Source organism: Pyxicephalus adspersus, chromosome 9 (assembly GCF_032062135.1).
Source record: "Pyxicephalus adspersus chromosome 9, UCB_Pads_2.0, whole genome shotgun sequence".
Lineage (NCBI taxonomy): Eukaryota > Metazoa > Chordata > Amphibia > Anura > Pyxicephalidae > Pyxicephalus > Pyxicephalus adspersus.
The window spans coordinates 55,003,792-55,018,547 of NC_092866.1; the positions used below are offsets into that span (position 1 = coordinate 55,003,792).

The window sequence follows — 14,756 nt, forward strand, 5'->3', positions numbered from 1 at the left end:
CTCTAAGGGTCCTGTCCCTGTCTTACATTTCCTCTAATGGGGTGTCAGCTAACAGAATGGTTTCACATAAAAATATTTTGGCAAAGGAAAATATCTATTCAATGAAAGGAACATGCCTCTGTATTATGACTAATAATGTGTTTGATTTTTTTTTGTCAAGAGAAACTAAACACTTGAAACAAAAAGGCAAACAGATGGCAAAGGACTAGTTAACATTACCATGCCTTGATCTGCACTGTCATTATAAAAGAATCCATCTTATTATAAATGAGCACCATAGTTGTGGCATCCCCAAATCTCCAGAGACTAGATGTCAGATGAAGCAGTACCCTATATCTTACACTGCAGGTAGACAGCTATTATCAGCCATGGGCACAAGGGTACCATAGCACCCCCACATACCAGAAAGTGCAGGTAATTTTTCAGGGTGCAGTTTAATCACAATTAATATTTCTACATATTTTCCTTGTAGCATAGTTCTATCACCAAATAAACCTGCCAGTGGCCACAAAAAGAAAGCCAAGAGAAATTAAATATTCATCAGTATTATTTCTTTTTCTGTGCCTTTGTGTGGTGGCAGCTGTTAGGGAACCAGGACCTTGCATCTTAGTGTCAGAGCTGCCCACCAGGGACTGGTAAATCTGATAACTGGTGTGAGAATGCTTTAGAAGTATCAAGAAAAGGGCAGAAAGCAAAGATCCACAGAATGAATAACATATATATATATGTGTATGTGTTTATGTGTGTATGTTTGTGTGTGTGTATATGTGTATATGTATGTATGTGTGTATGTATATGTGTGTGTGTGTGTATGTATATATATATATATATATATCTATCTCCTTGTTATTAATTATAATAATAATAATACAGCTTCCCATACTGCTAGCATATTTGTGAACAGAACAGTACTAACATCACCAAATACACCTCTCACTAGAAGTCAGACAGTGGTGCTGAAGGTGATCATGCACTCTAGATACAAAGTTTTTTTAGACCAAAGAACAATAGTTGCTTGTTATAAAGTTCATGGACATTGAAAAGTTCAAGACAAAATATATTTTGATTTCAGGTTACAAATGAGGCACAATTGTTATTCCTAAATGCACTCAAGATTATACAAAATGCAAATACAAAATTTTGCAGATGCTGACTTTCTGAAAGTCTTTTTTTTTTGCATGTTAAAAGCTCTGATTTTGTATGTTCGACTGCATGCTTCTCACACATCTCAGAAACCTGGGAAATGGAGAAACAATATTGGCTTTGACAGTAGGAATTTTATAAAATCTGACACCTGCTATGGTACAAAATTTATTAACAACACAATTTGCCTTACTTTATACTAGACATACTTCAACTGTGTGAAAAAAATATTAAAGCAGTTTTGCTCTTATCCAAACAAAACTAAACACCCTTCCAATCTATGTATTCCAGATTTACCACATAGGCCAAAAACAAGGTCTAATGCACAAACTCAACAATGTCCTTCAGAAAATAACTGAACCTATTCAGCCAAAAGTTGCTAGCCACCGGCCCCAAACAGTCAAGCATCTCTCGTATCCTTTCTCCAGGGAAAAACAGCACATGTAAGTATGCCTATCCCAGTTTATGGCTGATGTTCGAAGAGGACATTGCTTTTTGTTCATAATTAAAAAGTGTAGGCTGTACTTTATGGTAAGAGGTTTACCTGTCAGTCCTTCTTGCATCATGGATTTACAAGCATCCTGCTACAACAGAAAGTCTCTGCTTTATACTTTCTACCTTTTTAAAATGTATAACTTACCTTTTTAAAATGTTTCACTTTATGCAGTATAAAGATAAGTGTGACTGTGTCTCTCTAAAGTTTTTAAAGGCTGCTGTATGATTCAGCCAGCATCAAAAACCAACCCCTAACTGATATCTTAACCCAAGCACAATAATGTCATATACTACAGATTACAAGTATTTCAATGTGTCTACATTACTTTGGAAACATGCCAATTCATCTTGATAGAATTCCAGCATTCTTTTAACTTCCTGTGCATTAAACTGCATTATTAGGATTAAAAAAAGAATATACCATTAAGTAATAAAATTATATTGGGTATTATATTTCTAAAAAGAATAACATATTAAACAACCTCTTCAACCAGCTCCTAAAGATGACAGTTGTTTGCTTGTCTCTGGCTTTTTGAGTCACTGACCTGGAGCAAGTGAGGTCAGACCACCTGACTTGTAGAATTATTCCTGGTTCGTAATAATGAAGCTAGTGGTCCACTGTGAGAATCATTTTTTATTTTTAGGGTAGCAATGGCAACTTTTTATATTTCTCTGTACACATTTTTTTAAAGCAGACAGCAACTGAATTATTAATTTAAACTATTTTGTGCAGTTTCTTATTCATCTATGATTTGTATTACCCAATAGGTTCGATATGTCGGACAAAGACTCCTTTTTTGACAGCAAAACAAGAAGTTCAATTGTAAGTGTTAAAGCTTCATGTATCCCTTGCTGATTGGGTGATAATTACTCTCCAATTAGATCTTAACACTTTTTCTATCAGTTTTTAACATCTTGCTATTTGTGCAGAGGATATTCATCTCCACCTGTGGTTTGTATCATTGGTACCCAAGGGAAGGGTTACATCTATTTTCATTAGTCAAGTACTGCACGTTTTTCTTACCTATGGTTTTTCATTGGTTTTGTTTAGTTCCTTGGTGCCATTATTTTTTCTTCCCCTCTTCTCTCCAGTAACCTCTTTTGTTACCATAATCATTTCACACTCTCACCGGTGACCTAATTGCCATTTTGTTCCTGCAGGTGTATGAAATCTTAAAACGAACAACCTGTACAAAAGCCAAATATAGCATGGGTAAGCACGAATGCACATTTTATTTTGTTCAGGATTTATGGAATGAAGTTGAACGAATACCAAGGTTTTTTTGATCCAAGAATCGGCACAATCCAAAAAAACAAGATTGTTCAATGTCCTTTAAATTCATCAAAAGCTTAGTAGCGCCTTTCTTAAATATTCATCTAGCTTGCACACTGCACATCTCTATGTAAATCCACTAGAGGTGTTCTTTACAATTATAAAGTAAGTGGCAAGGGAAAAGTCTTATACTGATTTTGCATATAAATACCAGCTTTTGCTGTGTGCATGTGGAAACATGTATGGATATAGCTGAATTTAGTTTAATAAATGGATGATAAAAACTTACATTGAGAAAATGTGCACTAGAAGGCCAAGAGTATTTAAGTTAGCCATACACTACATTTAACTGATCAAAAACCAATCAAAATTGTAAATATGAATAATCTATATATAGGATAGGATGTTGATCAAAAATTTATCAGGCGAAGTCAGTTAATCAGTGTATTGAAATCAAAACCACTTCTTTGTGTCACAATTGATATTTCAATTAGGCATCACGGTGAAAACTATTGTAATGCCAATCAAATATGGGATGAGTGGATGTTACATGAGTAAGCAGTGAAGGTTTGAATGGTACAGATTCCAGTTAGCAAAAAACTCATCAGTCAGACAATGTCAAGTTTTGTTTAGTAGGGCCGTGGTTTGCCTTACTCTTAAAGGTTGTGAGGTTATAAAACGTGTATAAACAGTTGAACGAGATTCATAATTCTCTAACACTTGTTACCCAACTTGCTTAACACTTTTTAGTTTTGGGTAGACTGGGGGTGAATTAGAACGTTTACCAGGTTTCACTACTGTTTGTATCATCATTGGGGGGAATATTCGTCCATTCTTTGATTTGCTTTCTCTCCCTTTGCCAAAGAATAAATGTTAAAATGTAAACTCAAATTGCAATAAGAACATAAGTTTACATTTTGTAATAGTTTAAACCTCTGTGGAGTTTTTATTGGCTTGCTGTGTCCCTAATGAGATTTTTCCTGTTCCAGTAATCAGACGTGTATTTAGAAGTCCCTGGACTCCATAGCAATTTTTTTTTATGGAAACCCCCTTTTTCTCAGAGACATAAAACAGACATTAAAAAAAGACATAAGTCTATCAAGTTCAACCACTACCAGTCGCCATCTATGTAGCCCAATGGCTACTGCCACATTTGCTATGCAGTGCCGCAGTGGAGAGGTGCCCCCTCAGCAGCAGCAGCCTCATCCTCCATGCCCATTCTTTGGAACAGGCAGTGGTCAAGCAGAAAAGCTTTCCTGGAGCAAGAGGTTCTCTCACAATTGCAACCTATGTGGACCATTTTCTATGCCATTACAGTCTCTATGAAACTGCTACATTTTTCTATAGTGATCCTATGCCACTGCCAGGGACACTGTTAAACCCCTAGAGACACGGGGTATCACTAGTGCAGAAAGTTAGGAAAATCTCTTCCAGTGAAAAAGTCTCTTCCATGGGAAAAAGTCAGCTATGATAACCTGATAGAAGTTCTAACCCCACCTTACTCCATTCCTAACAAAGAATGTTTTCAGTTTTGGTATAGAGCATAAACAATGTTTTAAACCACACACATTATGACATGCACAGACTTTGATGTGTATGTACCATGATAAAGGTGTGGAGTTCCCTGCCTGCACTTCAGGTATGTCTCCTCGCATTCTTTAGAATCCTTTTAAAAGGCTTGACCGCAAAACTGCCCTTTGTAGCAATGGCCTAAGGAGATGTTTACACATAGAGGACCTTTTTGGTCTTAAAACATGTTTTGCTAGAACACTTCTCTCAGAATTATCACTCTAGCATCTCTCTAGTTGAACAAAAAAGCAGGGGGATTAAATGTCTATCGTCGGTTATTTGTTGGTTGGCTTTTCAAGAACCGAGTCTTTGATTCTAATTCCTTACCTAGAATGATGTAATGGGAGCTAATTCCTTACCTAGAATGGTGTAATGGAAGCTTACGGTGCTCTTTTTATTTTGTTTACTGTTGAGGTTCAGACAAAACCTTTTTTTGCCACTTACATAATTTACAGAACATTCTGAAAGATTTGCTTTTAAACAAAGGCTATGTGCAGGATTAAGAACTTGCTAATGATTAGGAAAATGAAATATAGCTTTGTCCATACCAGATTTATAAATCCGAGATGGTATAACTAATTAGAGCCAGCAATAAGGTCATATAAATTTTCAGTAGTTGGGATGATCAATAATTGTTAATTAGAAACACCAGATAAGGTGTTGGCTGGAGCCATAACTCCAGACATGGTGCCTTGTTTCTGAGCATCATTGTGCAATATTGACTTTTTGTCCCATCCTTATACTGTAACATGGTACCTGAGAAGTGATGGAGCAAAGACAAACATTATTAGTGTACAAACATTATTGCTCTAAGTAATTTAGGGCAGAAACAATCACTAGTCTTGTTGCAGGTGAAAGGCCCACAAAATGAATGTATGATTGATAAAGTATGTACTGTATTTACAAAACCTCATCTTTCCCTCTGCTGCACACAATTTACACCACTGCCAGTTGTACATTCACCAGTGTTCAGCAAATCATGACCAACAGACAGTGCCTCATGAAGCTGATCTTCTAGGCCAAATTTCACTGATTTAAATAGAAATATGTCATAGAGAATGAAAGATCTTTTTTTTTTTCCTTTGCATTCTGTAATCACATATGAAAAGGTTTAAAAAGTATTTTCATTTAGATTGGTAGCAGAAGTGACAACCTGCAGCTTTACAGCCTTCAACCAAGCGTGTAGCTATAATTTTCTTTTAGTATATCATATTTTTAGAAATTCACGCACGGTACATGACGTGCAATGTCACAGATAAGGCCCCCTAAGCCAAGTATGCTAACCACTGCACTAAGGCCTCTTAAAGTGCATTTGTGTGGCAGATACATTACAATACAATGCTTTGCAATACTTGTTCATTGATTTGGTATAATACGGATTGGGGTGTGACCTCTGATTTTGCATTAGACATTTATTTAAGATATGTGCTGAGTAAATATTGTAGTGCATGGCCCCTAATAGGAGTTTACACCTGCACATAAAGCACTTGTTGGCAGTTCCAATCTGTTTAAACTAATAGCAGGATTTGCTGTGTAGATGGGCTTTAAAAGCTTCTCCTGTCAAAACATATTTCTGACTCTATGTATAACAAACACTGTTCAGATGCCATAGAAAATGACAAATATATCAAATACATCAAAGACCCATTGTTACTTTTTATGCACTCTGTTTCATTCATCTGCAGATCATTGGGATCTGCCAATGAATGATACAGTAGTAATGTCACTAATGCAACCTAACAAGGTTTTTTTTTTCAATTTAACTCCCTTTTTAACTACTTATCCCTTATTCCCTTTAAATAATATTGTCCTACAAAATGTAATATTTTGTATTCATAATGTTTAAACTTTTTCATTTTAAATTTTTGTGCTCCACTAAAAAAAGGTGCAGTTAAAAGCACATTATTTGAGTTGTAAATAACTTTACTAGAATCATCATTGGGGGCCATTTTAAACAAACCATTTTATTATTTTATTATACTTTTGTCTTTGGAGTACATAAAAAATCTTCATGTCAGTAAGGAGTATTCAGGCCTAAGACCTGAAGTGGTTAAATATCTATAAACAATTTGTCAGGGTCAGGTTTTGTGTGGCATAGTCATGACTGTGTACAGAACAGCTGAAACATGGAGGCTAGCTGCCTTAATCTCCCTTCCTGTAGTCTCCTATTATTGTAAACTTATTACTAGAGCAAATTTACTATTGTGCCCCAACACTCATCACTGCCTGCGCCAGGAGTAAACGGTTCTTCTCTTCTCGCTATTTATTTGTTGAAGCTTGAGCTAAATGCTAAATTTTCACCTTATTTGGGACTTTACTTTCTCAGTAGTGCATCACTGCCCAAATTGACATGATATATATAACTGTATGCAGGCAATAGTTGTATTAAAGGAGATCAGTACATTTTCTCTCAAGTAAGGCATCCAGAAACATATTGTACATACTGAAAATTAGTATTTACCCAACATATATTTGCATTTATATTTGCATATATTCGGCCTTTTTGCATTTAAAGCTAGACTTCAGGCAGATCAAAAAGACACATTAATACCGCTCATTATTTACACAATGCAGCAAGTACATCTATGTTTAGAATGCATTTTGTACAATACCATGATTTATCAGCTCCTGTAAATCAGCACTCCATGGGAGAGCTAGAGGAAGCACTGGAATCAGATTATGTGACCGGCAAATGTAAAGTAAAAAAAACACACTGACAAAAGGAGAGTGCAGATATGACCCTATCAGTCTCCTGCTGCTCCTTCAATGTCTAATCAGCAGGCTGTGAGAAGGTATTCCAAAAAGGGATTCCATCTGCTGAAAAACAGTTAAATCGCTAATATATTTGGATTTCATGTGTGTATTTTGATGTTTGTATGGAGTATTGCTTATACATTTAAAGCACTTCGCCAGGAGCTAGCAACTGACTGATGCTCACAAGCACCTCTTTTTATTAGAACTCAGTGTTTAATTTTACATTTCTGAGTATGTAAATTTTGAGCACTACAAAAACAGTTTCTCTTGCCGTATAGCAATCTAATGTGTTTCTAGGCACTTTTTTTTCTATGACTGGATGGAAGAAGTAAATGCAGCTAAACATAGATAATTATATGACTTGGTGCGAACAACAAGCCTGTGACAGGGAGGATGTGGCAGCCGGACATAATGTGAGCTGTCTGCACCATTATTATATTAATTCGGCTTTAATTATAAGCTAGACATCTCTTTAGGGTGGATAACAACTGGTGGTGAGGACCCCAAGAGAAGGGTGATTTCTGAACCTGCACAATGGAATGTAGTAGAGATGCATAAATAACATGGACATCTTTACTATCTCTCCTTCACATACTCTATTTTATTTCACGGATCTACAGGTATTACCAGCCTACTTGCTAATGGTGTGTACAGTGCTGCGTATCCTCTGCATGATGTAAGTATTCATTACACCTCTACAAATTTGGACAAAGAAGTAGATCCTAAAGATTTAAACTGAGTGAAATGCCCCACATTCTGAGGATCATTACAATGCTATAACATACACCCAAAATGTAGTTCAAAATGTGTGCATATGGTTTATATGCATATTAATGGGAATGGTAATTTCATCCTTGAACCATACATCAAGGGTGGCCAATGGTATCTATTGACAAGTCCAACACAAATGCATAAAAATCAAAAACAGGTGAAAATGTGACTTTATTTAAATCTGAGCATCATACTTCCATTTTGAGTTTTGCGAAGAGCCTTGAATCCAAACTGCGCCATAAAAGTGACCTTCAATTTTAAGCTGGACATACACTTGTCAATTGGTAAATGAACCCTATCTCAAATATATAATTTTTACTGCCATGGACCAATCAGCCAATTCATCTGACATTTTCATGCAGTCCTTATGTAACTCCATAACAGCTGTGAGCCAGTAGGAGTATTCACCATTTGGGACCACTTCCTTCTAAACTACAATAGAAAAGGAGTGGGAGGCAGTAGAAAGTGACCCCGATCAAACAAGAAATGGGAATGATTGATTAATATCCCATATATGCTTTTTAAAAGATTTTTGTTCGTGTTTTTATCAAATATCTTATTCAAAATGTATATATGGTTGGCTTTAGGCTGATGAAAAACATGATATTTAGACCAACATTCCTGATGCACCCGTGCAATTGATGCATCAATGTGCATACAGTGCCGGACTGTGCACTCTATTCTAGAGGTGCCTACACCCAATGATGGGCTTGTGCTTTAGTCGTTGGGTTGTAGAGTGTCATACCTCTGACCAAGTCTTTTTAGGTTTGGCATCTGTTTTTTTTTGCATTTTTACATATTATTGCTGATGTTTTACGTAGTTGTTGGAATAAAAGTGCCGCGTGTGTGGTTCCAAATCATTATCTGTTATGTTGTGCCAAGTGTCATGGGGTTTGTGGAAGTCCCAAGCAGGGAAAGAAGCCTGGCTAACATGTTTCCTGAAGGTTTTTTTTTTTTTTTTCTAGGGGGACTATGAGAATGATTCTGAACCCAATGACCGGAAGGTATGTTTTTTTTTTTTACTCCTTTAATATACACGTGGGATTGTTCAGCTAAATATAAACATTCTTATAAATGTGTTGGATGTTTCTACAACCTTGTATCTTTTTACATGGGGCAGTTCTTCATTATCTATGCACACTTTGCTTTCTTGTTGTGCTTTGCCGATTCTTTTACGTCTGCCAACCTCAACATCAAAACCACCATTGAATGTCCACTTGTTTTAAACAAGCTTGGTAGTGACAGTTGATTGGCAACAGGCTGTCAACGCATTAGGAACAGTCACATAACTTACCGTGTGAACAAGCCCTTATTATTTGCACACTTCCTGTCCCTGTAATAATGTTATCAATTTCTGCAGAAAGCAGAAATTTCCCTAACATGGACAGAACTAAAAAGCAAGAACCCCTAGCTATATTTTGCTATATGCTTTTTTATTTTATCCTATATTCTAGTATCGTAGCAACATTGTCACCACTACAAAATAGGGAAATCTGATTTACATTTTTGGAATTGGTAGTTAGTGTTTGAACCCCAGAAAAAGTCTAAAAGTCCAGAGAAGCATAGAGTGGTTGCATTACAGTTAGACCATTCACGTGCACTAGCCCTAGCTGCAAAGCGCTTTGCTCAACCTAATAGTTTCTGTGATAAAAATGTATACTCCTTAAAGTCCACTGTACAAATTTTAAAGAAATGTGATACAGGTTTGTTTTTATTTTATGTAATAGTTACCATGAAGTCAATGTGGGTGTTAAAGGATTGATGGGAAAATTAAACACTGATGCATTAGTGCTAATTAAATGGGTGTTTCCTGGCTGGTTCTGTCAGTGAACCAACAGGAGGTTCCTTGCAGATGTGGCTCATTGTTATACACTGGCCAACATCCACAAAGCTGTAATCGACAACAGTGCAGTGTACTGCAGCTGTACCAGTCCCAGCCAGTGTGACAAATAGTAAATGGCAGGTTACTTGTGCTAATCAATGCAGCTTTTTCATCGATAAGAAACAAAGGAACTGTACCCTATACTTTCACTTTTGTTGATGTCCTTGCCACTGTATTTCTGGCTGTCAAGATCCAGCTGTGTTTTGTTGCTTCTAAAGGGATTCTGTAGCTATGTAATGTTGAGAGGTAATAAGCTGTTCTCAGTATTGCAGATGATTTTATTTCTAACCTCTGCATTCCATGTGGTCTTGTGAAGAGATTTGTTTTTCCCACACTTATGGTGGTTGTACACAAACGTCCTTTTGTTTTTGCACAGATATTGATTTACATTATTATAAAAGTAAAAATATGTAACTATTATAAATAATTTCTGCAGCACATAGTTTACCAAACTGATCTGCTTGTGAGGCCTACCTAACACAGCTTCTTGTAATGACATGCAAACAATGCTGCTTTGCTTTTGAATTTAGAACAGAATGGACATCCTTGTGTAAGCTGTGCTTGCTCGCATGGCAGTAGGATAGAAAAAAATTTGGCAAGGTACTTATCCCATAGTAAGTGCTAATTAACAAGCCTATAGATTGTCAAACAGTACCTGTTCACACCTATTCCTGCTCACTGCCCCCTTCTACTGTCAGCTGCAGTGTCAGGGAGGGTAGCATGCAAGACAGAAAAGTAAATGTAAATTTGTTTTATGAAGTACTTGTTTCGACTTTCACACAGGAACCTTTACCTGAACCTTCCTTTTTTAAAATCGATTCTTTTAGCAGCAGTGTTTTACACCAGACTCCAAAATGTCTAAAATTTTGTTTGACTTAATTTTAGCTGCTGTGTGACGAGTGGGCCAGTTACGGAGTTTTCTACAAGTATCAGCCCATTGACCTGGTCAGGTAGGTCACCTGAAGTGACTTTTTTCTTTAGATTAACATTTGAAAAAAACATTTAATAATATGCTCTTCTCATTGATATAGGAAATATTTTGGTGAAAAGATTGCCCTGTACTTTGCCTGGCTGGGAGTATATACCCAGATGCTTATTCCAGCATCCATTGTGGGTATTATCGTGTTCCTTTATGGCTGTGCTACTGTAGATCAGGACATCCCAAGGTATGGTGTTGCAGCACAAAGTCCTTTCACACACATGCATGATGATAATGTATACCTAGAAAATCAACTTACCTTACTACTGTATATCACAATAAAAAAAAAATGTGAAATATTGAGGGATGATGTTTGAATTGAAAAATAGAATGTATTAGTTGTAAATATAAACCATTCTTGTTACAAAGTACCTAAATTATAGTGTGTTAATATAATAATAAAATGATAAAAGCTAAATTCCAGGCAGATTATAGGAGTTCATAAAAGGGTAGTTTTAAATAAAGCTTGATATGGTAATTTATACCTTTTGTATTCAGCCTCCTTTTACAACAAAAGATGTGGAAACCTAATTGTCTAATACCTAGTGCTGTGTTTGGGTCAGTGCCAAAACTGCAATAATTTCTGTAAAGAAAAAACAGGTCACTGACCAGTCGGTGCTCACAGGACTGATTTAACAAAATCATCCATTGACAGATAAAACAGCTCCTAAATATTTATACCAATTCTGAATCTAGTTGCCATTTAAATTTACATTTTAAACACCAGCCAAATGTTAGAAATTGTAAAATAAAGCCAAACATTCTCAATGTAATCAAAGAGAATTGAAAAATGGTGTTATTGATTAGCTCTTATTCTAACATCTGAGACTTTACACCCAACTGGAGACATCGCTTTAAGAACCTCCCATAATAATTCCAATAATAAACTACTTTTCCGTTATGACAAGAACAGACTAGACATGACTGACAGATCACAAGCACTTCTGTACATTGTACAGAGCTAATGGGGAGATGCATCCGTGTACAGTTTAGCAGCATATGGAAGTTTCTTTACATTTGACAGTCATTTGTTTATAATTATTATATTCTAAATTGAACCTGTCTGAGATCCCTAATCCTTTTGTGTAAACTGTGTTTGTTCTGACTTTTCCATCTTCATTATCCTAGCATGGAAATGTGTGACCAACGAAATAACATCACCATGTGCCCCCTATGTGACAAGACTTGTAACTACTGGAAGATCAGCTCTGCCTGTGCTACAGCTCGGGCCAGTCATCTCTTTGACAACCCAGCCACTGTCTTCTTCTCAGTCTTTATGGCCTTGTGGGGTAAGAACAAGTGTTTTCTTGCCTGCTTTCTCTAGACCAATATTTTAAAATCACGTCAGATGGGCATATTATATACCATATATCTGATGTAACAGTTAGGTTGGTCATTGTCTGAAGCAACATGTTCCATTTAGGAGTATACAACATCGTGTAGGACTTAATTTTATAATGTGGGGTGATATCCATGCCATTTCTTTGAAGTATTTTCTTTTTATATTATTAGAAAAGTTAGACCCTTCAGAGTAGAGTAAGAGTAAGTAGACAATCTGAAAAGGAGGAAAAGGACAGGGAATTTTCTAGTTTTCATTTGGGTCACTCCAGGATACTGGTGAACTCCAGTGTTTCTTCAACTAATGCTGACCAGAAAAAAAGTGTAAATGTGCTGCAGTTAAAGTCCTGAAAAGTTACTTTAATCAGTTTTTTTAAATAATTTCAGCTAGAACTACTAATCTTTTTTGTGCTTTTGGGTATTCTTGAAAGCCTGTGTACAATCCTCCTCCTATGTACCAATTTGCACATTAGGGTGTAGTTGGCTAAGAAAGTAGGCAGTGAGTGTGTAAAAGAGGTTTGTATGGATTTTGCTGGAATGACAAAGTGAGTGGTAAATCCCATGACTTTAAATAGTATCATTTTTAAGTATATTTCCATACATCACAATAGGAAGAGGGGCAGTTGAGCAGGAAAGTGGAATGAAAATGGTTTGATTGGCCTTAATTCAAACAAGCACACCTGAGATGAAGGGATTTGGCTCTGAGGGTTGGTTTAGAGAAATAACGTTGTTTCATTTCCACATGTCTTTTGTATTCTTTTTTTATTTTGGCTGCAGTTTTAATATTAGAGCACAAGGGAAAAATGTGCAGTACTGAGTGCTTTTATTGTTGGATGGAATACCTAATATTGCACCATATAATAGTTCCTAATTATCTGGACTCACCTCAGCTTCACCCAATGCTCTCAAACTTGACATATCAGGACATTTAAGGCCACCCAATAAGTGGTAAATTATACAGAAATTTTGCTATTTAAAAATGTACTTGTAGGAAAATGTAGGTTATGGAGAATGGGATATTGAGAGTCAGCAACATATGTATGTGTCTTTGCATTTCTCTCTTAGGCCACAACCTTTGTTTCATTATGCAGAAATCAGCTCTGACTGGATGGCTAGAATTATGAGAAATAAAAAGTCCTTCACTTTCTTACTAATGGCTTGCTGACAGAATGCCACTTCAAATCTTTCAGGAAACTTCAACCTTGGAGACTTGCATGCATGCATGCATAATTTCTGAGTTATATAATTCTGGTACAAAGCCATTTATTAGGTAATTATCTGGAGAAAATAGGCTTGGTCTCCATCTGAGAAAACATCCCAGCTGCACTATGACTTCCGATCATAGTCTGTTTCTCATGTTCTGAAATCTCTATCTCTTTCCAGGACACTGTCCAGGGAATATTCTACCGCTCTCTCCACTTGTCTTCTCCTGTCCCTATAGGATTTAGTTTAGCTTTTTGTATTTATATTTTTTTCTTGTAATATGGAAGGACAAGGATCAAAAAGGCACATCTGTTAGTGTTTAGTTCAGTGAACCTCTGGGGATCGGGGCCCTCAATGGAATAACCTTTATAACAATTGCAGTGTTTGCCATATGCTACAATGCTGTTCCCAGACAGATTTTTTGCTATACTTCCTCTGAGAATTTATAGTGCATGGTAATCCAAAATGGTGTGTTTATTTATGCATAAAAGTATGTTTATTTATATATAGTGTAAAGTGTACAGGAGGATCACAAAAGAGCAGTTCTCTGTGTGTAGGGGGAAAAGGTCACAGATGACCGTTTGTGCAGTTTAAAACTGCAAAAGCCAAGCCAGTCTGTATTGGGCGAAAGGTGGGCCTTGCACATCATTCCTTAGAATTTGAACCAGGCTATGTGTATGAAGAGAAGCGTGATTGATGCACCTTGCTAAATCATCAGGCCATGGACACTGGAATGTCCTGGACACGAGTGGTACTGAAGGTATGGGGTGAGTTTTGACTTAGCCCTGTTGATCCAGGAATGGCCTGGACAAGTAGGGTAAAGTGTTATAGGGCCTGGTTAACCTGAGAGGTGGTGCTGGGAAGCAAGAAGACGTCAGAGCCCAACTAGAACCAGAGAGGGTCCTACCCCAAAGGTGGGCAGATGTCAGTGATTGATTAAAGGTTGTGCAGTAATGATTGCAAAGATGATCCTAAATTGAGGGCCTTGCATTTAAGCAGAGTGTTATTCTTCGATTGGTTTCTCCATTCAGGAACTGTGTAGAAATAATTGTGTTGGACATTTGACTAAATAAAACTTACATCCTGAAAGATTGTCTGCCTGGTGTCCTGGCATCTTTCTAAGCTTTGAACTCCTACAGTTGGTACATGGTACATAAAACTTGCATTGGTTGTTTAATGTTTCTACCTATAGGTTTATAACTTCCTCTAGGAGAAAAGTTCTAAATTTAAAGCAGGAGCTGGTAGGGGGAATGTGTCCAAATCCTAAAACCGTCCAAATAATGCCACTCATAAACAGAAGGTAGCAGATGAAAATATGGGACAACAGTTATATTTATGAACACTAGCAA

The 14,756-nt window shown here is 36.6% G+C and overlaps 1 protein-coding gene across 5 annotated transcripts in view; it reads left to right on the forward strand.

Annotated features, from left to right (window-relative positions):
• ANO1 (anoctamin 1) overlaps window positions 1-14,756 on the forward strand; it is a 116,596-nt gene that overhangs the window by 76,846 nt on the left and 24,994 nt on the right. For all 5 annotated transcript variants that reach the window (XM_072422079.1, XM_072422081.1, XM_072422080.1 and 2 more), the window contains 8 exons: window positions 1,435-1,586; window positions 2,407-2,461; window positions 2,800-2,851; window positions 7,855-7,910; window positions 8,971-9,009; window positions 10,773-10,837; window positions 10,919-11,053; window positions 11,995-12,155. In XM_072422079.1, coding sequence (XP_072278180.1) covers window positions 1,435-1,586; window positions 2,407-2,461; window positions 2,800-2,851; window positions 7,855-7,910; window positions 8,971-9,009; window positions 10,773-10,837; window positions 10,919-11,053; window positions 11,995-12,155 — 715 coding nt within the window. The remainder of the gene's footprint in view (window positions 1-1,434; window positions 1,587-2,406; window positions 2,462-2,799; window positions 2,852-7,854; window positions 7,911-8,970; window positions 9,010-10,772; window positions 10,838-10,918; window positions 11,054-11,994; window positions 12,156-14,756) is intronic.